Source organism: Tachyglossus aculeatus, chromosome 26, assembly GCF_015852505.1.
Source record: "Tachyglossus aculeatus isolate mTacAcu1 chromosome 26, mTacAcu1.pri, whole genome shotgun sequence".
Classification (NCBI taxonomy): Eukaryota; Metazoa; Chordata; class Mammalia; order Monotremata; family Tachyglossidae; genus Tachyglossus; species Tachyglossus aculeatus.
This window is the reverse complement of record NC_052091.1, coordinates 3,923,086-3,944,813: the sequence shown is the minus strand read 5'-3', so window position 1 is coordinate 3,944,813 and position 21,728 is coordinate 3,923,086. Positions and strand designations below refer to the sequence as shown.

Sequence of the window (21,728 nt, the reverse complement as noted above, 5' to 3'; positions counted from 1 at the left end):
AGTCCGGGGGGCTGTTGGGGAACGGGAGAGGGTTCCGGTCCGCGCTGAGCACCCTGGGAATTGTAGTCCTTGTACTCAGTCAGGGGGAGGGTTTCCGGTCCGCGCTGGGCACCCTGGGAATTGTAGTCCTTGTACTCCCAGGCAGGGGGAGGGTTTCCGGTCCGCGCTGGGCACCCTGGGAAATGTAGTCCTTGTGGCCTTCGATAGGAGTTCGGCCTCGAGGCCGGCAGACGGAGGAGATGGGGGGGTGTTCCCGGCCCGCGCTGGGCATTCTGGGAATCAGCCCCCTTTATTCATTCAATTCATTCATTCAATCGTATTTATTGACAGCTTACTGTGTGCAGAGCCCTTCCTTCTTCTCCCCCTCGTCCCCCTCTCCATCCCCCACATCTTACCTCCTTCCCTTCCCCACAGCACCTGTATATATGTATATATGTTTGTACATATTTTTTTTTACTCTATTTATTTATTTATTTTATTTGTACCTATCTATTCTATTTATTTCATTTTGTTAGTATGTTTGGTTTTGTTCTCCGTCTCCCCCTTTTAGACTGTGAGCCCACCGTTGGGTAGGGACTGTCTCTAGATGTTGCCAACTTGGACTTCCCAAGCGCTTAGTCCAGTGCTCTGCACACCGTAAGCGCTCAATAAATACGATTGATGATGATGACGACGACTACGCGCTTGGGAGGTCCAAGTTGGCAACGTCTAGGGACAGTGCCTACCCAACAGTGGGCTCACAGTCATAAATATGTAATAAATAAGTATAAGTAAAGAGAACAGTGCTTTGCGCAGAGTAATTGCTTAATAAATGCCATTATTATTATTCTTATAGGTGGCGGGGCCGGGGTTTGAACCCCTGACCTCTGACCCCCACAGGCCTGGCTTTTTCCGTGGCTGCTTTTGGGGTGCGGTTGGGGCGCGAGGGGTTCCCCCTTTTAGACTGTGAGCCCACTGTTGGGTAGGGACTGTCTCTATGTGATGCCAATTTGTACTTCCCAAGCGCTTAGTACAGTGCTCTGCACATAGTAAGCGCTCAATAAATACGATTGATTGATTGATTGATTGATTGATTGATTCTGGGAGCCCCGGGGCATTGTGGGAGTGGTGGTTCCCCCTGAGTTCCCGCCTCTGGATGGGGCGGGGGGGGAGGGGCGGCCCTCCCCTTCCCTCCCCCTCCCCTCCCCTCCCCTCCCCCCCCGGGCCCGTACTGGCCCGTGACAGCCCCGAGGCCTCCGGGCCGACACCACTTGTCCTGCCCCCCCTGGGCCCATGGCCGAGCCGGACCGTGAGTCTCAAGGCTGGGGGGGGGGGGACCCCCGGGGGGAGGGGGCGGCCCAGGGGGTGGGGGTCCCCCAAACCCGGTCAGTCACGGCCCCCCTCCCCCCCGATCGCTAAGGACCCCGTTGTCGTGGTCCCCCCCTTTGCTAAGGACCCCTGATGCTGTGAGCCCCGGTTGCTAAGGACCCCTGATGCTGGGAGCCCCGGTTGCTAAGGACCCCTGACGCCGCGAGCCCCGGTTGCTAAGGACCCCTGACGCCGCGAGCCCCGGTTGCTAAGGACCCCTGATGCTGGGAGCCCCGGTTGCTAAGGACCCCTGACGCCGTGAGCCCCGGTTGCTAAGGACCCCTGACGCTGTGAGCCCCGGTCGCTAAGGACCCCCGCTTACTAAGGCCCCAGTTTGCCGCGGTCACTAATCAATCAATCAATCAATCAATCGTATTTATTGAGCGCTTACTGTGTGCAGAGCACTGGACTAAGCGCTTGACTGTACTCAACGCTCGACTGCTGTCACCAGGTCCCTCGTATTCATTCAGTCGTATTTATTGAGCTTTTAGACTGTGAGCCCACTGTTGGGTAGGGACTGTCTCTCTATGTTGCCACCTTGTACTTCCCAAGCGCTTAGTCCAGTGCTCTGCACACAGTAAGCGCTCAATAAATACGATTGATTGAGCGCTTACACAGTATGACTTTTCAACCCCATTAGATCCCTGAATTAACACGGCCACCCCCCCACCCCCCGTCTGCTCCCCTTCCTGAATCATCCCTCGGCTCTCCCCCTTCTAGACTGTGAGCCCGCTGTTTATTTATTTATTTATTTTACTTGTACCTATCTATTCTATTTATTTTATTTTGTTAGTATGTTTGGTTTGGTTCTCTGTCTCCCCCCTTTTAGACTGTGAGCCCACTGTTGGGTAGGGACTGTCTCTAGATGTTGCCAATTTGTACTTCCCAAGCGCTTAGTCCAGTGCTCTGCACATAGTAAGCGCTCAGTAAATACGATTGATGATGATGATGATGACCGTCTCTAGATGTTGCCAACTTGGACTTCCCAAGCGCTTAGTACAGTGCTCTGCACACAGTAAGCGCTCAATAAATACGATTGAATGACTGAATCCCCATAACGCTGACCAACCCCCGGTTGATGTCCCCTCCTGCTCCCTCGTCCCCTCTCCCCACCCCACACAGTCCCCTGGCTTACCAGCTGTCGGTCAGGGCCCCCCACGCCCCGTTTCCTCAATCAATCAATCAATCAATCGTATTTATTGAGCGCTTACTGTGTGCAGAGCACTATACTAAGCGCTTGGGAAGTACAAGTTGGCAACATATAGAGACAGTGCCTACCCAACAGTGGGTTCCAATCTAAAAGAATGTAACCCCCTCTTCTCCGCCCCCCAGCCCCCGGCCCTTCTGGGAACGAGGAAGACAGAGGCTCGGACACACAGGTGAGAGAGGATTTCTGCTGGCAGGGGGAGTTGGGGCAGAGGAGTGGAATCCCCTTGGATAATAATACTAATGTTGGCATTTGTTAAGCACTTACTATGTGCAAAGCACTGTTCTAAGCGCTGGGGGGGGATACAAAGTGATCAGGTTGTCCCATGTGGGGTTCACAGTCTTAATCCCCATTTTACAGATGAGGGAACTGAGGCTCAGAGAAGTGAAGTGACTTGCCCAAGGTCACACAGCAGACATGTGGCGGAGTCGGGATTCGAACCCATGCTGTTGGGTAGGGACTGTCTCTAGATGTTGCCAATTTGTACTTCCCAAGCGCTTAGTCCAGTGCTCTGCACATAGTAAGCGCTCAATAAATACGATTGATGATGATGATGATGATGATCTGACTCCAAAGCCCGGGCTCTTTTCCACTGAGCCATGCTGCTTCTCGACTCCGCCACTTGTCTGCTGTGTGACCTTGGGCAAGTCAGTTCATTTCTCTGTGGCTCAGTTCCCCCATCTGTAGAGTGGGGATTAAGACTGTGAGCCCCATGTGGGACGGGGATTGGGTCCAGCCCAATTATCTTCCTCCCCAGTGGTTGCCTATCTCTTCCAGGCTGTCCATCCATCCCCTGGCCCCCTCCTGCCTCACCTCCCTTCTGTCCTTCTCCAGCCCAGCCCGCACCCTCCGCTCCTCCGCCACTAATCTCCTCACCGTTAGGCCTCGTTCTCGCCCGTCCCGCCATCGACCCCCGGCCCACATCCTCCCCCAGGCCTGAAATGCCCCCAATCCCTCTGCCCACCCGCCAAGCTCGCTCTCTTCCTCCCTTCAAGGCCCTACTGAGAGCTCACCTCCTCCAGGAGGCCTTCCCACACTCAGCCCCCTTTTTCCTCTCCTCCTCCCCATCCCCCCCTTCCCTTCCCCCTTCCCCTCCGCACAGCACTTGCGTACATTCGTACACATTTATTACTCTATTTATTTTATCAATGATGTCTTTATATCTCTAATTCCATTTATCCATTTCGATGGTATCGACACTTGTCTACTTGTTTTGTTTGGTCGCCCGTCTCCCCCTTCTAGACTGTGAGCCCGTTGTTGGGTAGGGGCCGTCTCTATCGAGAAGCGGCGTGGCTCAGTGGAAAGAGCCCGGGCTTTGGAGTCAGGGGTCACGGGTTCAAATCCCGGCTCCGCCAATTGTCAGCTGTGTGACTTTGGGCAGGTCGATTTATTTATTTATCTACTCTATTTATTTTATTTGTACATATTTTATTTATTTGTACATATTTATTCTATTTATTTTATTTTGTTAATATGTTTTGTTTTGTTGTCTGTCTCCCCCGTCTAGACTGTGAGCCCGCTGTTGGGTAGGGACTGGCTCTATATGTTGCCAACTTGGACTTCCCAAGCACTTAGTCCAGTGCTTTGCACACAGTAAGCGCTCAATAAATATGATTGAATGAATGAATGAAGGAATGAATGAATGAAAAGTCACATACCTTCTCCGTGCCTCAGTTATCTCATCTGTAAAATGGGGATTAAGACTGTGAGCCCCCCGTGAGACAACCTGATCACCTTGTATCCCACCCCGCAGCGCTTAGTACAGTGCTCTGCACATAGTAAGCACTTAATAAATGCCATCATCATTATTATTATTATCACCTTGTAACCTCCGCAGCGCTTAGAACAGTGCTCTGCACATAGTAAGCACTTAATAAATGCCATCATCATTATTATTATTATCACCTTGTAACCTCCCCAGCGCTTAGAACAGTGCTTTGCACCTAGTAAGCGCTTAATAAATGCCATTATTATTATTATGTGCCAAGCGCTGGAGTAGATACAAGCTAATCAGGTTGGCCCATCTGGGACTCCCAAATAAATACCATTATTATTATTATTATTATTATTATTGTTATTATTATTATTATGTGCCAAGCACTGTTCTAAGCGCTGGAGTAGATACAAGCTAATCAGGTTGGCCCATTTGGGACTCCCAAATAAATGCCATTATTATTATTATTATTATTATTATTATCAGGTTGGCCCATTTGGGACTCCCAAATAAATGCCATTATTATTATTATTATTATTATTATTATTATTATGTGCCAAGCACTGTTCTAAGCACGGGAGTAGATACAAGCTAATCGGGTTGGCCCATTTGGGACTCCCAAATAAATGCCATTATTATTATTATGTGCCAAGCACTGTTCTAAGCGCTGGAGTAGATGCAAGCTAATCAGGTTGGCCCATTTGGGACTTCCAAATAAATGCCATTATTATTATTATTATTATTATTATTATTATTATTATGTGCCAAGCACTGTTCTAAGCGCTGGAGTAGATACAAGCTAATCGGGTTGGCCCATTTGGAACTCCAAAATAAGTGCCATTATTATTATTATTATTATTATTATTATTATTATTATTATGTGCCAAGCACTGTTCTAAGCACTGGAGTAGATACAAGCTAATCGGGTTGGCCCATTTGGGACTCCCAAATAAATGCCATTATTATTATTATTATTATTATTATTATTCTGTGCCAAGCACTGTTCTAAGCGCTGGAGTTGATACAAGCTAATCGGGTTGGCCCATTTGGGACTCCCAAATAAATGCCATTATTATTATTATTATTATTATTATTATGTGCCAAGCACTGTTCTAAGCGCTGGAGTAGATACAAGCTAATCAGGTTGGCCCATTTGGGACTCCCAAATAAATGCCATTATTATTATTATTATTATTATTATTATGTGCCAAGCACTGTTCTAAGCACTGGAGTAGATACAAGCTAATCAGGTTGGCCCATTTGGGACTCCCAAATAAATGCCATTATTATTATTCTGTGCCAAGCACAGTTCTAAGCGCTGGAGTAGATACAAGCTAATCGGGTTGGCCCATTTGGGACTCCCAAATAAATGCCATTATTATTATTATTATTATTATTATTATTATTATTATTATTATTATTACTATGTGCCAAGCACTGTTCTAAGCGCTGGAGTAGATACAAGCTAATCAGGTTGGCCCATTTGGGACTCCCAAATAAATGCCATTATTATTATTATTATACTCAATATATATATTTGTGTATATATATATATACTCAATATGTAATATATATAATATATATACTCAATATATATATATATTATACTCAATAAATACGATTGATTGATTGATTGATTATTATTATGTGCCAAGCACTGTTCTAAGCGCTGAAGTAGATACAGGCTAATCGGGTTGGCCCATTTGGGACTCCCAGTCTTAAATCCCCATTTTACAGATGAGTTTACTGAGGCACAGTGAGCGCTCAATAAAGTCGACTGAGCGAATGAATTGAATCTCCAGGCTCTGCCCCCCTCGTTTTAATGCACTTAGCCCCCTCTGCTCTTCTCCCACTGTCGCCCGGGCCCCTGCCCTTCCCTCCCATTCAGTATCCCCAATCGTGGGCCGAATGAGTCCTTTTAGACTGTGAGCCCACTGTTGGGTAGGGACTGTCTCTATATGTTGCCAGCTTGGACTTCCCAAGCGCTTAGTACAGTGCCCTGCACACAGTAAGCGCTCAATAAATACGATTGATTGATTGATTGACAACCTGCTCACCTTGTAACCTCCCCGGCGCTTAGAACAGTGCTTTGCACATAGTAAGCGCTTAATAAATGCCGTTATTATTATTATTATATAGAGACGGGGCGAATGAGTCAGGAGCAAACAGGCCAGACACGTTAGGGGGGTGGGGGGAGGCCTGTAATTAGTTCATTAAGGTGGGGTCCAGTAGCCGCCAGCTGGTTCATGGGGGGTCGGAGGGTGGGGGTGCGGAGAAGGCGGACAAGGTCAGGCCCATTCCCCAGTGAACCATCATCAATCGATCGTATTTATTGAGCACTTACTGTGTGCAGAGCACTGGACTAAGCGCTTGGGAAGTCCAAGTTGGCAACATATAGAGACAGTCCCTACCCAACAGTGGGCTCACAGTCTAAAAAGTCATCGGCCAGGGTCCGGTCACCTGAATTCTCAGTTGCCCCGAGGCCCGGCCTCCGCCCCCTCCCTGGCACAGGATAATAATAATAATAATATTAGACTGTGAATATTAGACTTTTAGACTGTGACCCCACTGTTGGGTAGGGACTGTCTCTATATGTTGCCAATTTGTACTTCCCAAGCGCTTAGTACAGTGCTCTGCACATAGTAAGAGCTCAATAAATACGATTGATGATGATGATGATAATAATAATAATGGCATTTATTAAGCGCTTACTGTGTGCAAAGCACTGTTTTAAGCGCCGGGGAGATTACAAGGTGATCAGGTTGTCCCAGGGTAATAATAATAATAATAATAATGGCATTTATTAAGCGCTTCTAAGCGCTGGGGAGACTACAAGGTGATCAGATTGTCCCAGGGGGCGGCTCACAATCTTAATCCCCATTTTCCAGCTGAGGTGACTGAGGCCCAGAGGAAGTGAAGTCGCACAGTTGACAGTTGGCGGAGCCGGGATTTGAACCCATGACCTCTGACTCCAAAGCCGGGGCTCTTTCCACTGAGCCACACTGCTTCCCCAGGATGCCCGGATCTCCCCTCCCCAGGACCCCTGTTCCCAGCCCCATCCCACTGACTCCTTTCCTTCCCTTCAGGACTCGGACTCGGACAGCGAGGGCGGCGCAGCCGGGGAGACCGAGAGTGAGTGGAGCGATCCGGGGGGTGGGATGGGATGAGGGGTGCCCCATCATCATCGTCATCAATCGTATTTATTGAGCGCTTACTGTGTGCAGAGCACTGGACTAAGCGCTTGGGAAGTCCAAGTTGACAACATCTAGAGACAGTCCCTACCCAACAGTGGGCTCACAGCCTAAAAGGGGGAGATAGAGAACAAAACCAAACATACTAACAAAATAAAATAAATAGAATAGATATGTACAAATAAAATAAATAAATAGAGTAATAAATATGTACAAACATATATACATATATACAGGTGCTGTGGGGTAGGGAGGGAGGTAAGATGAGGAAGATGGAGAGGGGGACGAGAGGGATTCCTCAGGGATCCAGGGGGAGATGGGGCTGGGAGAGGCGGGATCATCATAATAATAAGGGCATTTGTTAAGCACTTACTATGTGCCAAGCACTGTTCTAAGCGCTGGGGAGGATACAAGGTGATGGGGCTGTCCCATGTGGGGCTCACAATCTTAACCCCCGTTTTCCAGACGAGGGAACTGAGGCCCAGAGAAGCGAAGTGACTTGCCCAGAGTCACCCAGCTGACAAGTGGCGGAGCTGGGATCTGAACCCGTGACCTCTGACTCCAAAGGCCGGGCTCTTTCCATTGAGCCACGCCGATAATAGTGGGAAGCAATCAATCAATCAATCAATTGTATTTATTGAGTGCTCACTGTGTGCAGAGCACTGTACTAGGAGCTTGGGAAGTCCAAGTTGGCAACATCTAGAGACGGTCCCTACCCAACAGTGGGCTCACAGTCTAGAAGGGGGAGACAGACAACAAAACAAAATGTATTAACAAAATAAAATAAATAGAATAGATATGTACAAGTAAAATAAATAAATAAATAGAGTAATAAATCCGTACAAACATATATACATATATACAGGTGCTGTGGGGAAGGGAAGGAGGTAAGATGGGGGGGTGGAGAGGGAGAGGAAGGGGAGAGGAAAGCAGTGTGGCATAATGGATAGACTCCAGGCTTGGAGTCGAAAGGTCGTGGGTTCTAATCCCATCTCCGCCACTTCTCTGCTGTGTGACCCTGGGCAAGTCACTTCTCTGGGCCTCAGTTCCCTCATCTGTAAAATGGGGTTTGAGACCGGGAGCCCCATGCGGGACCGGGGCCGTGTCTAACCTGATTTGCTTGTATCCACCCCAGCGCTTAGTACAGTGCCTGGTGCTTAGAAAGCACTTAACAAATACTAATAACGATGGAATTGAATTGTAATAATAATAATGATGGCATTTATTAAGCGCTTACTATGTGCAAAGCACTGTCCTAAGCGCTGGGGAGGTTACAAGGTGATCAGGTTGTCCCTCAGGGTGGGGGGGGGCTCATCCCCTTATGTTGCCAACTTGTACTTCCCAAGCGCTTAGTCCAGTGCTCTGCACACAGTAAGCGCTCAATAAATACGATTGATTGATTGATTGATCCCCATTTTCCAGATGAGGTCACTGAGGCCCAGAGAAGTGAAGTGACTTTTTTTTTTTAATGGCATTTATTAAGCGCTTACTATGTGCAAAGCACTGTTCTAAGCGCTGGGGGGTTACAAGGTGATCAGGTGGTCCCACGGGGGGCTCCCAGTCAACCCCCATTTTCCAGATGAGGGAACTGAGGCCCAGAGAAGTGAAGTGACTTGCCCGAAGTCACCCAGCTGACAAGTGGCGGAGCCGGGATCTGAACCCGTGACCTCTGACTCCAAATAATAATAATAATAATAATAATAATTGGCATTTGTTAAGCGCTTACAATGTGCAAAGCACTGTTCTAAGCGCTGGGGAGGATACAGGGTGATCCGGTTGTCCCACGTGGGCCTCACAGTCTTCACCCCCATTTTCCAGATGAGGGAACTGAGGCCCAGAGAAGGGAAGTGACTTGCCCGAAGTCACCCAGCTGACAAGTGGCGGAGCCGGGAGCTGAACCCGTGACCTCCGACTCCAAAGCCCGGGCTCTTGCCACTGAGCCACGCTGCTTCTCGAAATATGGTCATTATTAGGGCAGTGCCAAGCGCTTAGTCCAGTGCTCTGCACACAGTAAGCGCTCAATAAATACGATTGATGATGATTAGTCCTTAGAACGGCGCTTGACCGATGCCGTGAAGCCGAAGCCGGCCGGCTCTCTCCATGCCACATGGGGCCCAATTCCCTCCCCTCCGGCCCCCCACCCCGCTGGTACTTGGGGCCCCCAATCCCCAATCCCACCTATCTCCATCCCTTTCCCCACTGCAGTGGATTTTCTGCGGAATCTCTTCTCCCGGACCCTGGGCCTCGGGAGCGAGAAGCGGGAGAAGCTGCTGGATGAGCTGACGTTGGAAGGCGTGACCCGTTTCATGCTGAGTGACCAGTGTGAGTTCCTCTCCCCACCTACACTCCGTCCCCCACCCCGTCACCCCGCTCCCAATCCAACCAAGGGGCTGGGCCTGCAGCAAGAGGGATTTAGGCCAGACTGCCGCAGAGAGGCACTGGAGATCGGCGAGGGTGGGAGACACCCGCGACCCCGGCGGAAGAAGATTTGTCCAAGAGGCAGGGGGCTAGCATCTATCCCCTTCCAGACTGTGAGCCCACTGTTGGGTAGGGACCGTCTCTCTATAATAATAATAATAACGGCATTTATTAAGCGCTTACTATGTGCAAAGCACTGTTCTAAGCGCCGGGGAGGTTACAAGGTGAGCAGGTTGTCAATCAATCAATCAATCGTATTTATTGAGCGCTGACTGCATGCAGAGCACTGGACTAAGCGCTTGGGAAGTCCAAGTTGGCAACATCTAGAGACAGTCCCTACCCATCAGTGGGCTCACGGTCTAAAAGGGGGAGACAGAGAACAAAACCAAACATGCTAACAAAATAAAATAAATAGAATAGATATATACAGGTAAAATAAATAAATAAATAGAGTAATAAATATGTACAAACATATATACATATATACAGGTGCTGTGGGGAAGGGAAGGAGGTAAGATGGGGGATGGAGAGGGGGACACGGGGGGCTCGCAGTCTTCATCCTCATTTTACAGATGAGGGAACTGAGGCCCAGAGAAGTGATGTGACTTGCCCAAAGTCACCCAGCTGACAATTGGCAGAGCCGGGATTTGAACCCGTGACCTGTGACTCCACATCCCGCGCTCTTCCCGCTGAGCCGCGCTGCTTCATATGTTGCCAGCTTGTACTTCCCAAGTGCTTAGTCCAGTGCTCTGCAACACAGTAAGCGCTCAATAAATACGATGGAATGAATGAGTGAATCTATCAGTGGTATTTATTGAGCGCTTACTGTGTGCAAAGCACTGTACTGAGCGCTTGGGAGAGTCCAATACAACAATCAGACCCATTCCCTGCGCACAACGAGCTCACAGTCCAGCTGGGGAGAGAGACAATAATGTACGTATGACCTAAATAAGTGAATAAATAAATAAATTACAGACTTCGGTTGGAATGGAGAACCCAAGAAGCCGGAGGGGCATCTCTTATGGACCCCCTACCTCCTCCCCAAACCAGAGGAGCAGCATGGCTTAGTGGAAAGAGCTTGGGAGTCAAAGGACCCGGGTTCGAAACCCAGCTCCACCACTTACCTGTTGAGTGACCTTGGGCCAGTCTGTGCCTCAGTTTCCTCATCTGTAAAATGGAGATTCATTGCCTATTCTCCCTCCTGCTTGGACTGTGAGCCCTTGCTCATTCATTCATTCAGTCATATTTATTGAGCGCTTACCATGTGCAGAGCACTGCGCTAGGCGCTTGGAAAGTACAGTTCAGTGTGAGACGTGATTATCTTTGTGTCTACCCCAGCGCTTAGTAAGCAATTAGCGAAGACGCCCTCCCTCCTCAAATCTGCCAACCACTCTTCCCCCCACTTCAAATCCTGCTGAAAGCTCACCTCCTCCAAGAGGCCTTCCCAGACTAAGCCCCCTTTTCCTCAGCTCTCCCTCCCTTCCGCAGCACCACGACTAACTCCCTCTGATCCTCCCCCTCTCCCCACCCTACAGCACTTAGGTAGATATCTATAATTCTGTTTATTTTGATGCCCGTTTACTTGTTTTGAAGTGTACCTATCTATAATTCCATTTATACTGATGCCCGCTTACTTGTTTTGATATGTACCTATCTATAATTCCATTTATACTGATGCCCGTTAACTTGTTTTGATGTGTATCTATAATTCCATTTATACTGTTGCCCGTTTACTTGTTTTGATGTGTACCTATCTATAACTCCTTTTATACTGATGCCCGTTTACTTGTTTTGATGTGTATCTATCTCTAATTCCATCTATACTGATGCCCGTTTACTTGTTTTGATGTGTACCTATCTATAATTCCATTTATACTGATGTCCATTTACTTGTTTTGATGTGTATCTATCTCTAATTCCATTTATACTGATGCCCGTTTACTTGTTTTGATGTGTGTCTATAATTCCATTTATACTGATGCCCATTTACTTGTTTTGATGTGTACCTATCTATAATTCCATTTATACTGATGCCCATTTACTTGTTTTGATGTGTATCTATCTATCATTCCATCTATACTGATGCCCGTTTACTTGTTTTGATGTGTACCTATCTATAATTCCATTTATACTGATGCCCGTTACTTGTTTTGATGTGTATACATCTATAATTCCATTTATACTGATGCCCATTTACTTGTTTTGATGTGTATCTATAATTCCATTTATACTGATGCCCGATTACTTGTTTTGATGTGTATCTATCTCTAATTCCATTTATACTGATGCCCGTTTACTTGTTTTGATGTGTATCTATCTATAATTCCATTTATACTGATGCCTGTTTACTTTTGTTGTATACCTATCTCTAATTCCATTTATTCCATTTATACTGATGCCCGTTTACTTGTTTTGATGTGTATCTCTAATTCCATTTATACTGATGCCCGTTTACTTGTTTTGATGTGTGTCTATCTCTAATTCCATTTATACTGATGCCCATTTACTTGTTTTGATGTGTATCTATAATTCCATTTATACTGATGCCCGTCTGCTTGTTTTGATGTGTATCCAGTCATTCATTCATTCAATCACATTTATTGAGCGCTTCCTGTGTGCAGAGCACTGTACTAAGCGCTTGGGAAGTCCAAGTTGGCAACATATAGAGACGGTCCCTACCCAACGGTGGGCTCACAGTCTAGAAGACTGTATCTATGTATAATTCCATTTATACTGACGCCTACCTACTTGTTTTGTTGTCTGTCTTCCCCCTTCTAGACTGTGAGCTCCGTGTGGGCAGGGGTGGTCTCTCTCTGTTGCTTAATTGTACTTTCCAAGCGCTTAGTCCGGTGCCCTGCCCACAGTAAGCGCTCAATAAACAGGATTGAATGAATGAATAATAATAATAATGAGAGACACCCCCCTTCGCACACCCCTACAGTCTTTCAGGTGCCAACTTGTACTTCCCAAGTGTTTGGTACAGTGCTCTGCACACAGTAAGTGCTCAATAAATACGATTGATTGATTGATTGATTGATTTCAGGTAAGAACGTCATCTGCCTAGTGGGAGCTGGGATCTCCACTTGTAAGTGCCCGCGGAGCCCCGGATCCCTACCCCCCGCTGAGCCCCCGGTGGGGCGGCGGGAGCGCCTTGACTTCCCAGGGAAGCGGTCGGAGAGGGATGGGGGGAAGTCCAGGCCTCCATGACCCACCGCGTGCTCCCCGCCCTCAGCCGCGGGCATCCCGGACTTCCGCTCTCCGGGCACCGGCCTCTACGCCAACCTGCAGAAGTACAACCTGCCCTACCCGGAGGCCATCTTCGAGATCGGCTACTTCAAGGTAGTGCCCGGCCTGCTGAGGGGAGCAGGGTCGAGGGCCGCCATCCCCTTCCCGGTTATCCCCCCCCTGCCCCGAGGAATGACCCCATCACAGCCGGGCCTGTGGCGACCATCCCAGGGTGGGCATCCTGAGCGGGGCAGGGAGGGGAATGTGGTCCCTGGAGAATTAGCCTCCCCCCTGCCCTTCTCCTTCTCCTCCGCAGAAACACCCAGAGCCTTTCTTTGCCCTGGCCCGTGAGCTCTACCCCGGCCAGTTCAAGGTGAGGCCGTCGCGCGCGGGGCGGCGCGGGGGCCGGGGCTGCCCTCCTTCTCTGGCACCGTGGGTCCGACTGTCTGGCCGTCTCTGGCCCCCCAGCCCACTGTGTGCCACTATTTCATCCGCCTGCTGAAGGAGAAGGGCCTGCTGCTCCGCTGCTACACTCAGGTGAGGCCGCGGGCGAGGGGCGGCCCACCCGGGGCTCGCACCCCGATTCCGGGGGGGCTCAGGGCCGCTGGCGGGGAGAGACCCCGAGGCCCTGCCCCTTCCCCGCCAGAACATCGACACCCTGGAGCGGGTGGCCGGGCTGGAGCCGGAGGACCTGGTGGAAGCGCACGGCACTTTCTACACCTCGCACTGCGTCAGCGCCCTGTGTCGCCGGGAGTACAGCCTGGCCTGGATGAAAGGTGAGGGGAAGGCCCGGAGCGACGAGGGACCCCCGGGAGAAGCATCCCCACCTGCTTCCGTGACCACCGAGGGGACCCCACCCACGTCAACCTCGGCGCTCTCTTCCGAGCTGACCGGCCCCCGCTCCGGAACACATTTTAACACCCGTGATGTCCTCCGGGACGGGGAAGGCTCCCTAACGTTCGGTACAGTGCCCAGAGCGCTCAATCAATCAATCGTATTTATTGAGCACTTACTGTGTGCAGAGCACTGGACTAAGCGATTGGGAAGTCCAAGTCGGCAACACATACAGTCCCTACCCAACAGCGGGCTCACAGTCTAGAAGGGGGGGACAGAGAACAAAACCAAACATACTAAGGAAATAAAATAAATAGAATAGATATGTACAAGTAAGATAAATAGGGTAATAAATAGGTACAAAAATATATACACAGCACCTGTATATATGTATATATGGTTGTACATATTTATTACTCTATTTATTTATTTATTTACTTGTACATTTCTATCCTATTTATTTTATTTTGTTGGTATGTTTGGTTCTGTTCTCTGTCTCCCCCTTTTAGACTGTGAGCCCACTGTTGGGTAGGGACTGTCTCTATGTGTTGCCAATTTGTACTTCCCAAGCGCTTAGTACAGTGCTCTGCACATAGTAAGCGCTCAATAAATACGATTGATTGATTGATTGATTGATACATATTTAGCGCTCGATACAGCGCATTCTCTGCCCACGGTGGGTGAGGACGAGGACGGTATTTAATAATAATGATAGCATTTGTTAAGCTCTTACTATGTGCCAAGCACTGTTCTAAGCGCTGGGGAGGTTACCTGGTAATCAGGTTGTCCCTCGTGGGGCTCACAGTCTTAATCCCCATTTTACAGATGAGGGAACTGAGGCGCAGAGAAGTAAGTGACTTGCCCAAAGTCAATCAATCAATCAATCAATCGTATTTATTGAGAGCTTACTGTGTGCAGAGCACTGGACTAAGGGCTTGGGAAGTCCAAGTTGGCAACATATAGAGACGGTCCCTACCCAACAGTGGGCTCAGCTGACAAGTGGGGGAGTCGGGATTTGAACCCATGACCTCTGACTCCAAAGCCGGTGTTCTTTCCACTGAGCCACACTGCTTCTCCAGATAAATGCTTCTTCTAGCCTGTGAGCCCACTGTTGGGTAGGGACCGTCTCTAGATATTGCCCACTTGGACTTCCCAAGCGCTTAGTGCAGTGCTCTGCACACAGTAAGCGCTCAATAAATGCGATTGAATAAATGCGTGGGCTTTGGCAGGGGAAGGGGTGGGGGACAGCCTGGAAGGGGCGGCCTAGCGAGAGGGTTTGAAGGAGGGGAGGACTGGACTAATCCCCCTTTTAGACTGTGAGCCCACTGTTGGGTAGGGACTGTACTTCCCAAGCGCTTAGTACAGTGCTCTGCACATAGTAAGCGCTCAATAAATACGATTGATGATGATGATGGACAGGGTGTCAAGCGAGCGCCGGGCCGGAGTCGGGCGAGACGAGAGATAGAGGGGAGGGGAGGAGGTTGATACAGCACCCTGCTATGGGTGGGCACCCAGGAAAGCGCCCCGCGCGCACCGTAATGGGTTGGTCGGTGGGATTGTTGAGGGCTGGGCTGTACTGGACGCCCTGGGCGGGGGGCCTCGCCTCCCCTCAGCCTCGGCTCCGTCTCCCCGCAGATAAGATCTTCTCCGAGCTCACCCCCAGGTGTGACAAGTGCCAGAGCCTCGTGAAGCCCGGTGAGCGGGGCCGGGGGGCCCGGAGCCCAGGGGAGGGTCCCAGCGGAGGGAAAAGACGCCCCCCACCCCGGCCGGCGTCTCCCCCAGGCCCCCTCAGGTCCTGGAGGGGTGACGGCACCCAGGCCCCTCTCCCCGACACCCCGCCGGGACCGCGGACCTCGGCGATGGAAGCTCCGCAGCCGCTCTCCGTCCGCAAGCCCACCCAGTGAGGAAACCCGTCCTGTAGTCTAACCCCCATCCCTCCTGCTGCAGGCCCAGCCCTCTCCTGCCTCCATCCTGACCCTGTGGAGCCGGTTCCCTCTCCCTCTGTCTCACCTCTGACTCTCCCTCTCCTCCCTCACAGACATCGTGTTCTTTGGCGAGAGTCTTCCCGCCCGTTTCTTCTCATCCATGCAGTCGGTGAGCGGCCTGCTCCATCTCCCAGGACCCCGGCCCCACTGGGGTGGGGGTCACGGGGTCACGGGGTCACGGGGTCCCCTCCTCCCTGCTGGCTGGCAGCTCGGGGGGCTGCCATTGCGGTAAGCTGTGACCCAGCGAGGCCGAATGGAGACCACCGGTCAGAGGCCCCGAGTTCTAATCCTACCCCTGCCTCTTTTGTGCCGCGCGACCTCGGGCAAGTCACTTCGCTTCTCTGGACCTCAGTTTCCTCAACTACGAAATGGGGATTAAATACCAATTCTCCCTGTTAATCAATCAATCAATCGTATTTATTGAGCGCTTATTGGACTAAGCGCTTGGGAAGTCCAAGTTGGCAACATCTAGAGACAGTCCCTACCCAACAGCGGGCTCACAGTCTAGAAGGGGGAGACAGAGAACAAAACCAAACATACTAACAAAATAAAATAAATAGAATAGCTATGTACCAGTAAAATAAATAGAGTAATAAATATGTACAAACATATATACATATATACAGGTGCTGTAGGGAAGGGAAGGAGGTAAGATTATTAATTTCTCCCTCTCACGTAATCGTAATAATGATGGCATTTGTTAAGCGCTTACTATGTGCAGTGCACTGTTCTAAGCGCTGGGGAGATTACGAGGTGATCAGGTTGCCCCACGGGGGGCTCACGGTCTTCATCCCCATTTCCCAGATGAGGGAACTGAGGCCCAGAGAAGTGAAGTGACCTGCCCAAAGTCACCCAGCTGACAACCGGCGGAGCCGGGAGTTGAACCCATGACCTCTGACTCCAAAGCCCGGGCTCGTTCCCCTGGGCCACGCTGCTCCTCTTGCTTATATCCACCCCAGCGCTTAGTACAGTGCCTGGCTCCTAGTGAGCACTGAACAAATACTGCCGTTATTATTATTATCATTACTCAGTCTGCGAGCCCACTCTTCTAGCCTGTGAGCCCACTGTTGGGTAGGGACCGTCTCTATATGTTGCCAACTTGGACTTCCCAAGCACTTAGTCCAGTGCTCTGCACACGGGAAGCGCTCAATAAATACGATTGATTGATTGATTGATTGAACGGATGATTTCGTGGCATCTGCAGCACTTAGCAGCGAGTAAGCGCTTAACAAATACACCTATTACCATTAGGAGAGGGGGCCTCCACAGGTTCGGCCCGGTTCCGCCCCGCCGACCCAAGCCTGCAGAACCCCTGCCTCAGCCAGCCCAGCTTTTTGTTTTGTTCCCTGTCTCCCCCTTTTAGACTGCAAGCCCACTGTTGGGTCGGGACCGTCTCTCTATGTTGCCAACTTGGACTTCCCAAGCGCTTAGTCCACTGCTCCGCACACCGTAAGCGCTCAATAAATACGATTTGACCGATTGACTGCTTGCCCCCTCCCCTAGGACTTCCACAAAGTGGATCTTCTCATCATCTTGGGGACATCCCTTCAAGTCCAGCCCTTCGCCTCCTTGGTCAATAAGTAGGTGTCGCGGGGTGACTGTCTCTCTATGTTGCCAACTTGGACTTCCCAAGCGCTTAGTCCAGTGCTCTGCACACAGTAAGCGCTCAGTAAATACGATTGAGGATGATGATGATGGTGGGTGTGTTTGGGGGCGGGGGGCTTGAGGGACGGCCCCACCCCGTCGCCCCGCTGAGCAGCCCTAGAGAAGGAGATGAAGCGCCGATCCCCCTCGGTCTCCCCGTCTTGTCTCCCCAGGGCCCCCCTGCGCACCCCCCGCCTCCTGATTAACAAGGAGAAGACCGGCCAGGTGAGCCCACCCCCCTCCACGCCGAGCCTCGGGGGGCCGGGAAGCCCCCTGCCCTCTCCGGCCGCCCCGTCCTGACGCGCCCCGTCCGTCTCTCCCCACCAGAGTGATCCCTTCCTCGGGCTGATGGGCTTTGGAGGCAGTATGGACTTCGATTCAGAGAAGGCCTACAGGTGAGAGGTCGGGGGTCTTTAGTTGAGAAAACGGGGGTCCACCGATTCATTCATTCAACCGTATTTATTGAGCGCTGACTGTGTGCAGAGCACTGGACTAAGCGCTTGACAAGTCCAAGCCGGCGACATCTAGAGACGGTCCCTACCCAACAGCGGGCTCACGGTCTAGAAGGGGGGAGGCAGACAGCAATTGTATTTATTGAGCGCTCACTGCGTGCGGAGCACTCAATAATAGAGAATAATAATAGAGAAGCTCAGTGGAAAGAGCCCGGGCTTTGGAGTCGGAGGTCATGGTTCAAATCCCGGCTCCTCCAGTTGTCAGCTGTGTGACTTTGGGCAAGGCACTTCACTGCTCTGGGCCTCAGTTCCCTCATCTGGAAAATGGGGATGAAGACTGTGAGCCCCGCGTGAGATGACCTGATCACCTTGTATCCCCCCAGTGCTTAGAACAGTGCTTTGCACATAGTAAGCGCTTAACAAATACCATTATTATTATTATTAATAATAATGATGATGTGCTAAGCGCTTACTATGTGCAAAGCACTGTTCATTCATTCATTCAGTCGTATTTATTGAGCGCTTACTGTGTGCAGAGCACTGTACTAAGCGCTTGGGAAGTACAAGTTGGCAACATCTAGAGACGGTCCCTACCCAACAGCGGGCTCACAGTCTAGAAGGGGGAGACAGACAACAAAACAAAACATATTAACATATTTCCCCTCCCCACAGCACCTGTATATATGTATATGTATATACATATACATGTATATATATACATGTATATGTATATACACATATATGTATACACATATATACATGTATATGCATATATATGTATACACATATATACATATATATGCATATACATATATTTATTATTTTATTTATTTTATTTGTACATATTTTGTTATTATTATTTATTTTATTTTGTTACTATGTTTTGTTTCCTTGTCTGTCTCCCCCTTCTACACTGGGAGCCCACTGTTGGGTAGGGACCGTCTCTAGATGTTGCCAACTTGGACTTCCCAAGCGCTTAGTCCAGTGGTCTGCACACAGTAAGCGCTCAATAAATACGATTGAATGAATGCATGAATGTTAACAAAATAAAATAAATAGAATAAATATGTACAAGTAAAATAAATAGAGTAATAAATCTGTACAAACATATATATGTATACAGGTGCTGTGGGGAGGGGAAGGAGGTAAGGCGGGGGGGTGGAGAGGGGGAGAGGAAGGAGGGGGCTCAGTCTGGGAAGGCCTCCATGGATAAGGGGTGAGGAATAGCCTGGTCCCTTCCAGCGGTGAAGTGGGGGTGAGCTCAGAGATGGCGAGTTCTCCGTCTCCCCAAGGAGACGGTCTCTATATGTTGCCAACTTGTGCTTCCCAAGCGCTTAGTACAGTGCTCTGCACACAGTAGCTCTCTTCCTCCCTTCAAGGCCCTACTGAGAGCTCACCTCCTCCAGGAGGCCTTCCCACACTGAGCCCCTTCCTTCCTCTCCATCCCCCCCATCTTACCTCCTTCCCTTCCCCACAGCACCTGTATATATGTATATAGGTTTGTACAGATTTATTACTCTATTTATTTTACTTGTACATATCTATTCTATTTTGTTAGTATGTTTGGTTTTGTTCTCTGTCTCCCCCTTTTAGACTATGAGCCCACTGTTGGGTAGGGACTGTCTCTATATGTTGCCGACTTGTACTTCCCAAGCGCTTAGTCCAGTGCTCTGCACATAGTAAGTGCTCGATAAATACGATTGATTGATTGATTGATTGAAGGGACGTGGCCTGGATCGGGGACTGTGACGCCGGCTGTGCTGCTCTGGCCGACCTCCTGGGCTGGAAGGTACCGAGCTTCTGCTCCCTAGAAGCCCCCCGTCCCGTCCCCCATGGCTCCCCCACTCCCCAGGTCCTCCAGCGGGCCCGCCCGCCCCTTCCCGGGGCTGATGGCCGGTGCCTTCGCCCTCCCGCAGAAGGAGCTGGAAGAGCTGGTGCGCAGGGAGCACGCCCTCATCGACGGGAAGGCGGGCGGCGGGGCGGCGGGCTCCCCGCCCGCTGCCCCCAAGGAGAAGGCCGGAGCCAGCGGAGCGGGAGCGGGAGCAGCAGCAGGAGGAGGAGGAGGAGGAGAGAAGCCCAAGTGATGGGGCCCAAGACGCCCAGAGCCCCAGGCCTCGGCTAACAGGGTGGCTCCCCCGGAAGGCCTCGCGCCTTGGGGTTCAGGCCCGTACTAACCGTCCCCAGGGGAGCCCGGGTCCCCGCGTCCTTAACGTGCCCCCCCTCTAACCCCGAGGACCCAACTAACTACTAACCAGTGGCGGGCCTAGGGGAGGGGGAAGCGTATACACTGACCAACTGGAGCAGAATAAACCGAGAGGGAACGGCCAAGGTGTGTTGTTTTGTCTCTCTCCCCCTTCCCTTCAGCCCTCATGCTCCCCCCCGCCCACTCCCAGTCTGCCCTACCTCCATCTCACCCCGCCAACTCCCGCTCCCCTGGTCCTCCCACCCTCCGCGGCCCCCCGGCCGCAGGGAGAGATGAGGAGGGGAGAGGGCAGGTGGGAAGAATCCACCTATTTGGGGAGGGCGGGGTCGGGGGGGGGGGAGATCTCCAAAAGGGGAAGTTTGCAGCGGAAGGGATGGAGGGTAGACTTCAGCCGTGGATGGGGGCACCGCGGGAGAACTCTCCCCGGTGGGGAGACCCTAAGGGGTCGGAGGCAGGGGATGGGGTGGAATGACCCTCCCAACCGCCCCCTACTCAGCTTCAATCCCCCGCTCCCTGAGCGGGTGGAAGAGATGCCAATTTCCCCCCGGCTCCCTCAGTCCCTCTGTTGAAACAGACATCTCTCTGCCCGCAGCAGGAAGTGGCTGCCGAAACCCGGGGTGGGGGGTGGAGGGGTCCGGGGGGGTTGGGGGGCTTGCCCAACCTTCCCCAGGAGAGCAGAGCGACGAGATGGGCACAGAGGTAGGACACAGAGAGGACCCAGGAGACCGAGCGCTGTGGAGAGGGACGAGAGCTGGCAACCTGGGCCCCGGGAGGAGAGGGGGCTTGGAGACGGGACCCCAGGTGGATCCCCTCCCCTTCCCGTGCCCAGCTGGCTTCTTGTCCTAGGGGAGGGGCTCGAAATGTTTAAGTCCCCGGCTCTGGTCCTCTGGAAGAGGTCAAGAGAAGGGCCAGAAGGCCGCAGGATTTTCAAACCACCTGCTCCCCCTTCCCCACTATCCCGGGAGCATCATCTTGGGGGGCGGGAGAGGGCGGCCCACCCGTAGGATCCGGTAGCCGGGAGCTCCAGGAGCAGAAAGGGAGATATTTGGGAGCCAGAGGAACTGGGTTCTAATCCCGGCTCCTCTTACCTGCCGTGTGATCTTGGGCAAGCAACTTCACCTCTCTGGGCCTCAGTTTCCTCGACCCCAAAATGGAGATTCGGTACGTGTCCCACCTCTCTCTTAGACCGGGAGGCCCCTCTGGGACAGGGCCTGCGTCTGAAAGGATCATCTTCCATCTGCTCCAGGGCCGAGCACGGTGCTCAGCGCATAGCGAGCGCTTGACGCGTCTCACCGTTCTGGGCCGGGGGCCCGGTGGGGGGCAAGGGCTGGGTGGGCTTTTAGGCTGCTGTCTCTTCCCACTGTCAGGGAGGAAGCCGAGAGAGGCAGAGGGGGCTGGCCAAAGCGGGAGTTGGAGACTCGCCCCCATCCCTGTGAGAAGGCCTGGTCCCAGTTTGGAGGTGGCCGCCCCCGGCCGCACCTGTTCCCCCCGGGTGGCCCTGCCTTGTG

The 21,728-nt window shown here is 51.3% G+C and overlaps 1 protein-coding gene across 3 annotated transcripts; it reads left to right on the top strand.

Annotated features, from left to right (window-relative positions):
• The first annotated feature begins 1,204 nt into the window (after window positions 1–1,204).
• SIRT2 (sirtuin 2) lies at window positions 1,205–20,345 on the top strand. Of its 3 annotated transcripts, none has more exons than XM_038767033.1 (17): window positions 1,205–1,288; window positions 1,433–1,605; window positions 2,680–2,726; window positions 7,355–7,400; window positions 9,665–9,781; window positions 12,921–12,962; window positions 13,110–13,216; window positions 13,419–13,475; window positions 13,571–13,639; window positions 13,749–13,878; window positions 15,572–15,631; window positions 15,975–16,030; window positions 17,425–17,501; window positions 17,739–17,790; window positions 17,893–17,960; window positions 19,740–19,806; window positions 19,934–20,345. In XM_038767033.1, coding segments are annotated over exons 4-17 (1,071 nt in total). In that variant the 5' UTR covers window positions 1,205–1,288; window positions 1,433–1,605; window positions 2,680–2,726; window positions 7,355–7,399; the 3' UTR covers window positions 20,102–20,345. The 3 variants fall into 3 exon arrangements, with proteins under 3 accessions (XP_038622961.1, XP_038622960.1, XP_038622958.1); XM_038767032.1 differs by having other exon boundaries at window positions 1,433–1,637; XM_038767030.1 differs by lacking the exon at window positions 1,433–1,605 and having other exon boundaries at window positions 1,214–1,288.
• The last annotated feature ends 1,383 nt before the right edge of the window (window positions 20,346–21,728 follow it).

What these genes read in the sequence shown, in the direction of transcription:
- SIRT2 (XM_038767030.1), top strand. An exon ending in ACAGAGGCTCGGACACACAG is followed by an intron (nt 2,727 to 7,354) that starts GTGAGAGAGGAT and finishes CCTTCCCTTCAG; the next exon opens with GACTCGGACTCGGACAGCGA. An exon ending in ACAAGGAGAAGACCGGCCAG is followed by an intron (nt 17,791 to 17,892) that starts GTGAGCCCACCC and finishes TCTCCCCACCAG; the next exon opens with AGTGATCCCTTCCTCGGGCT.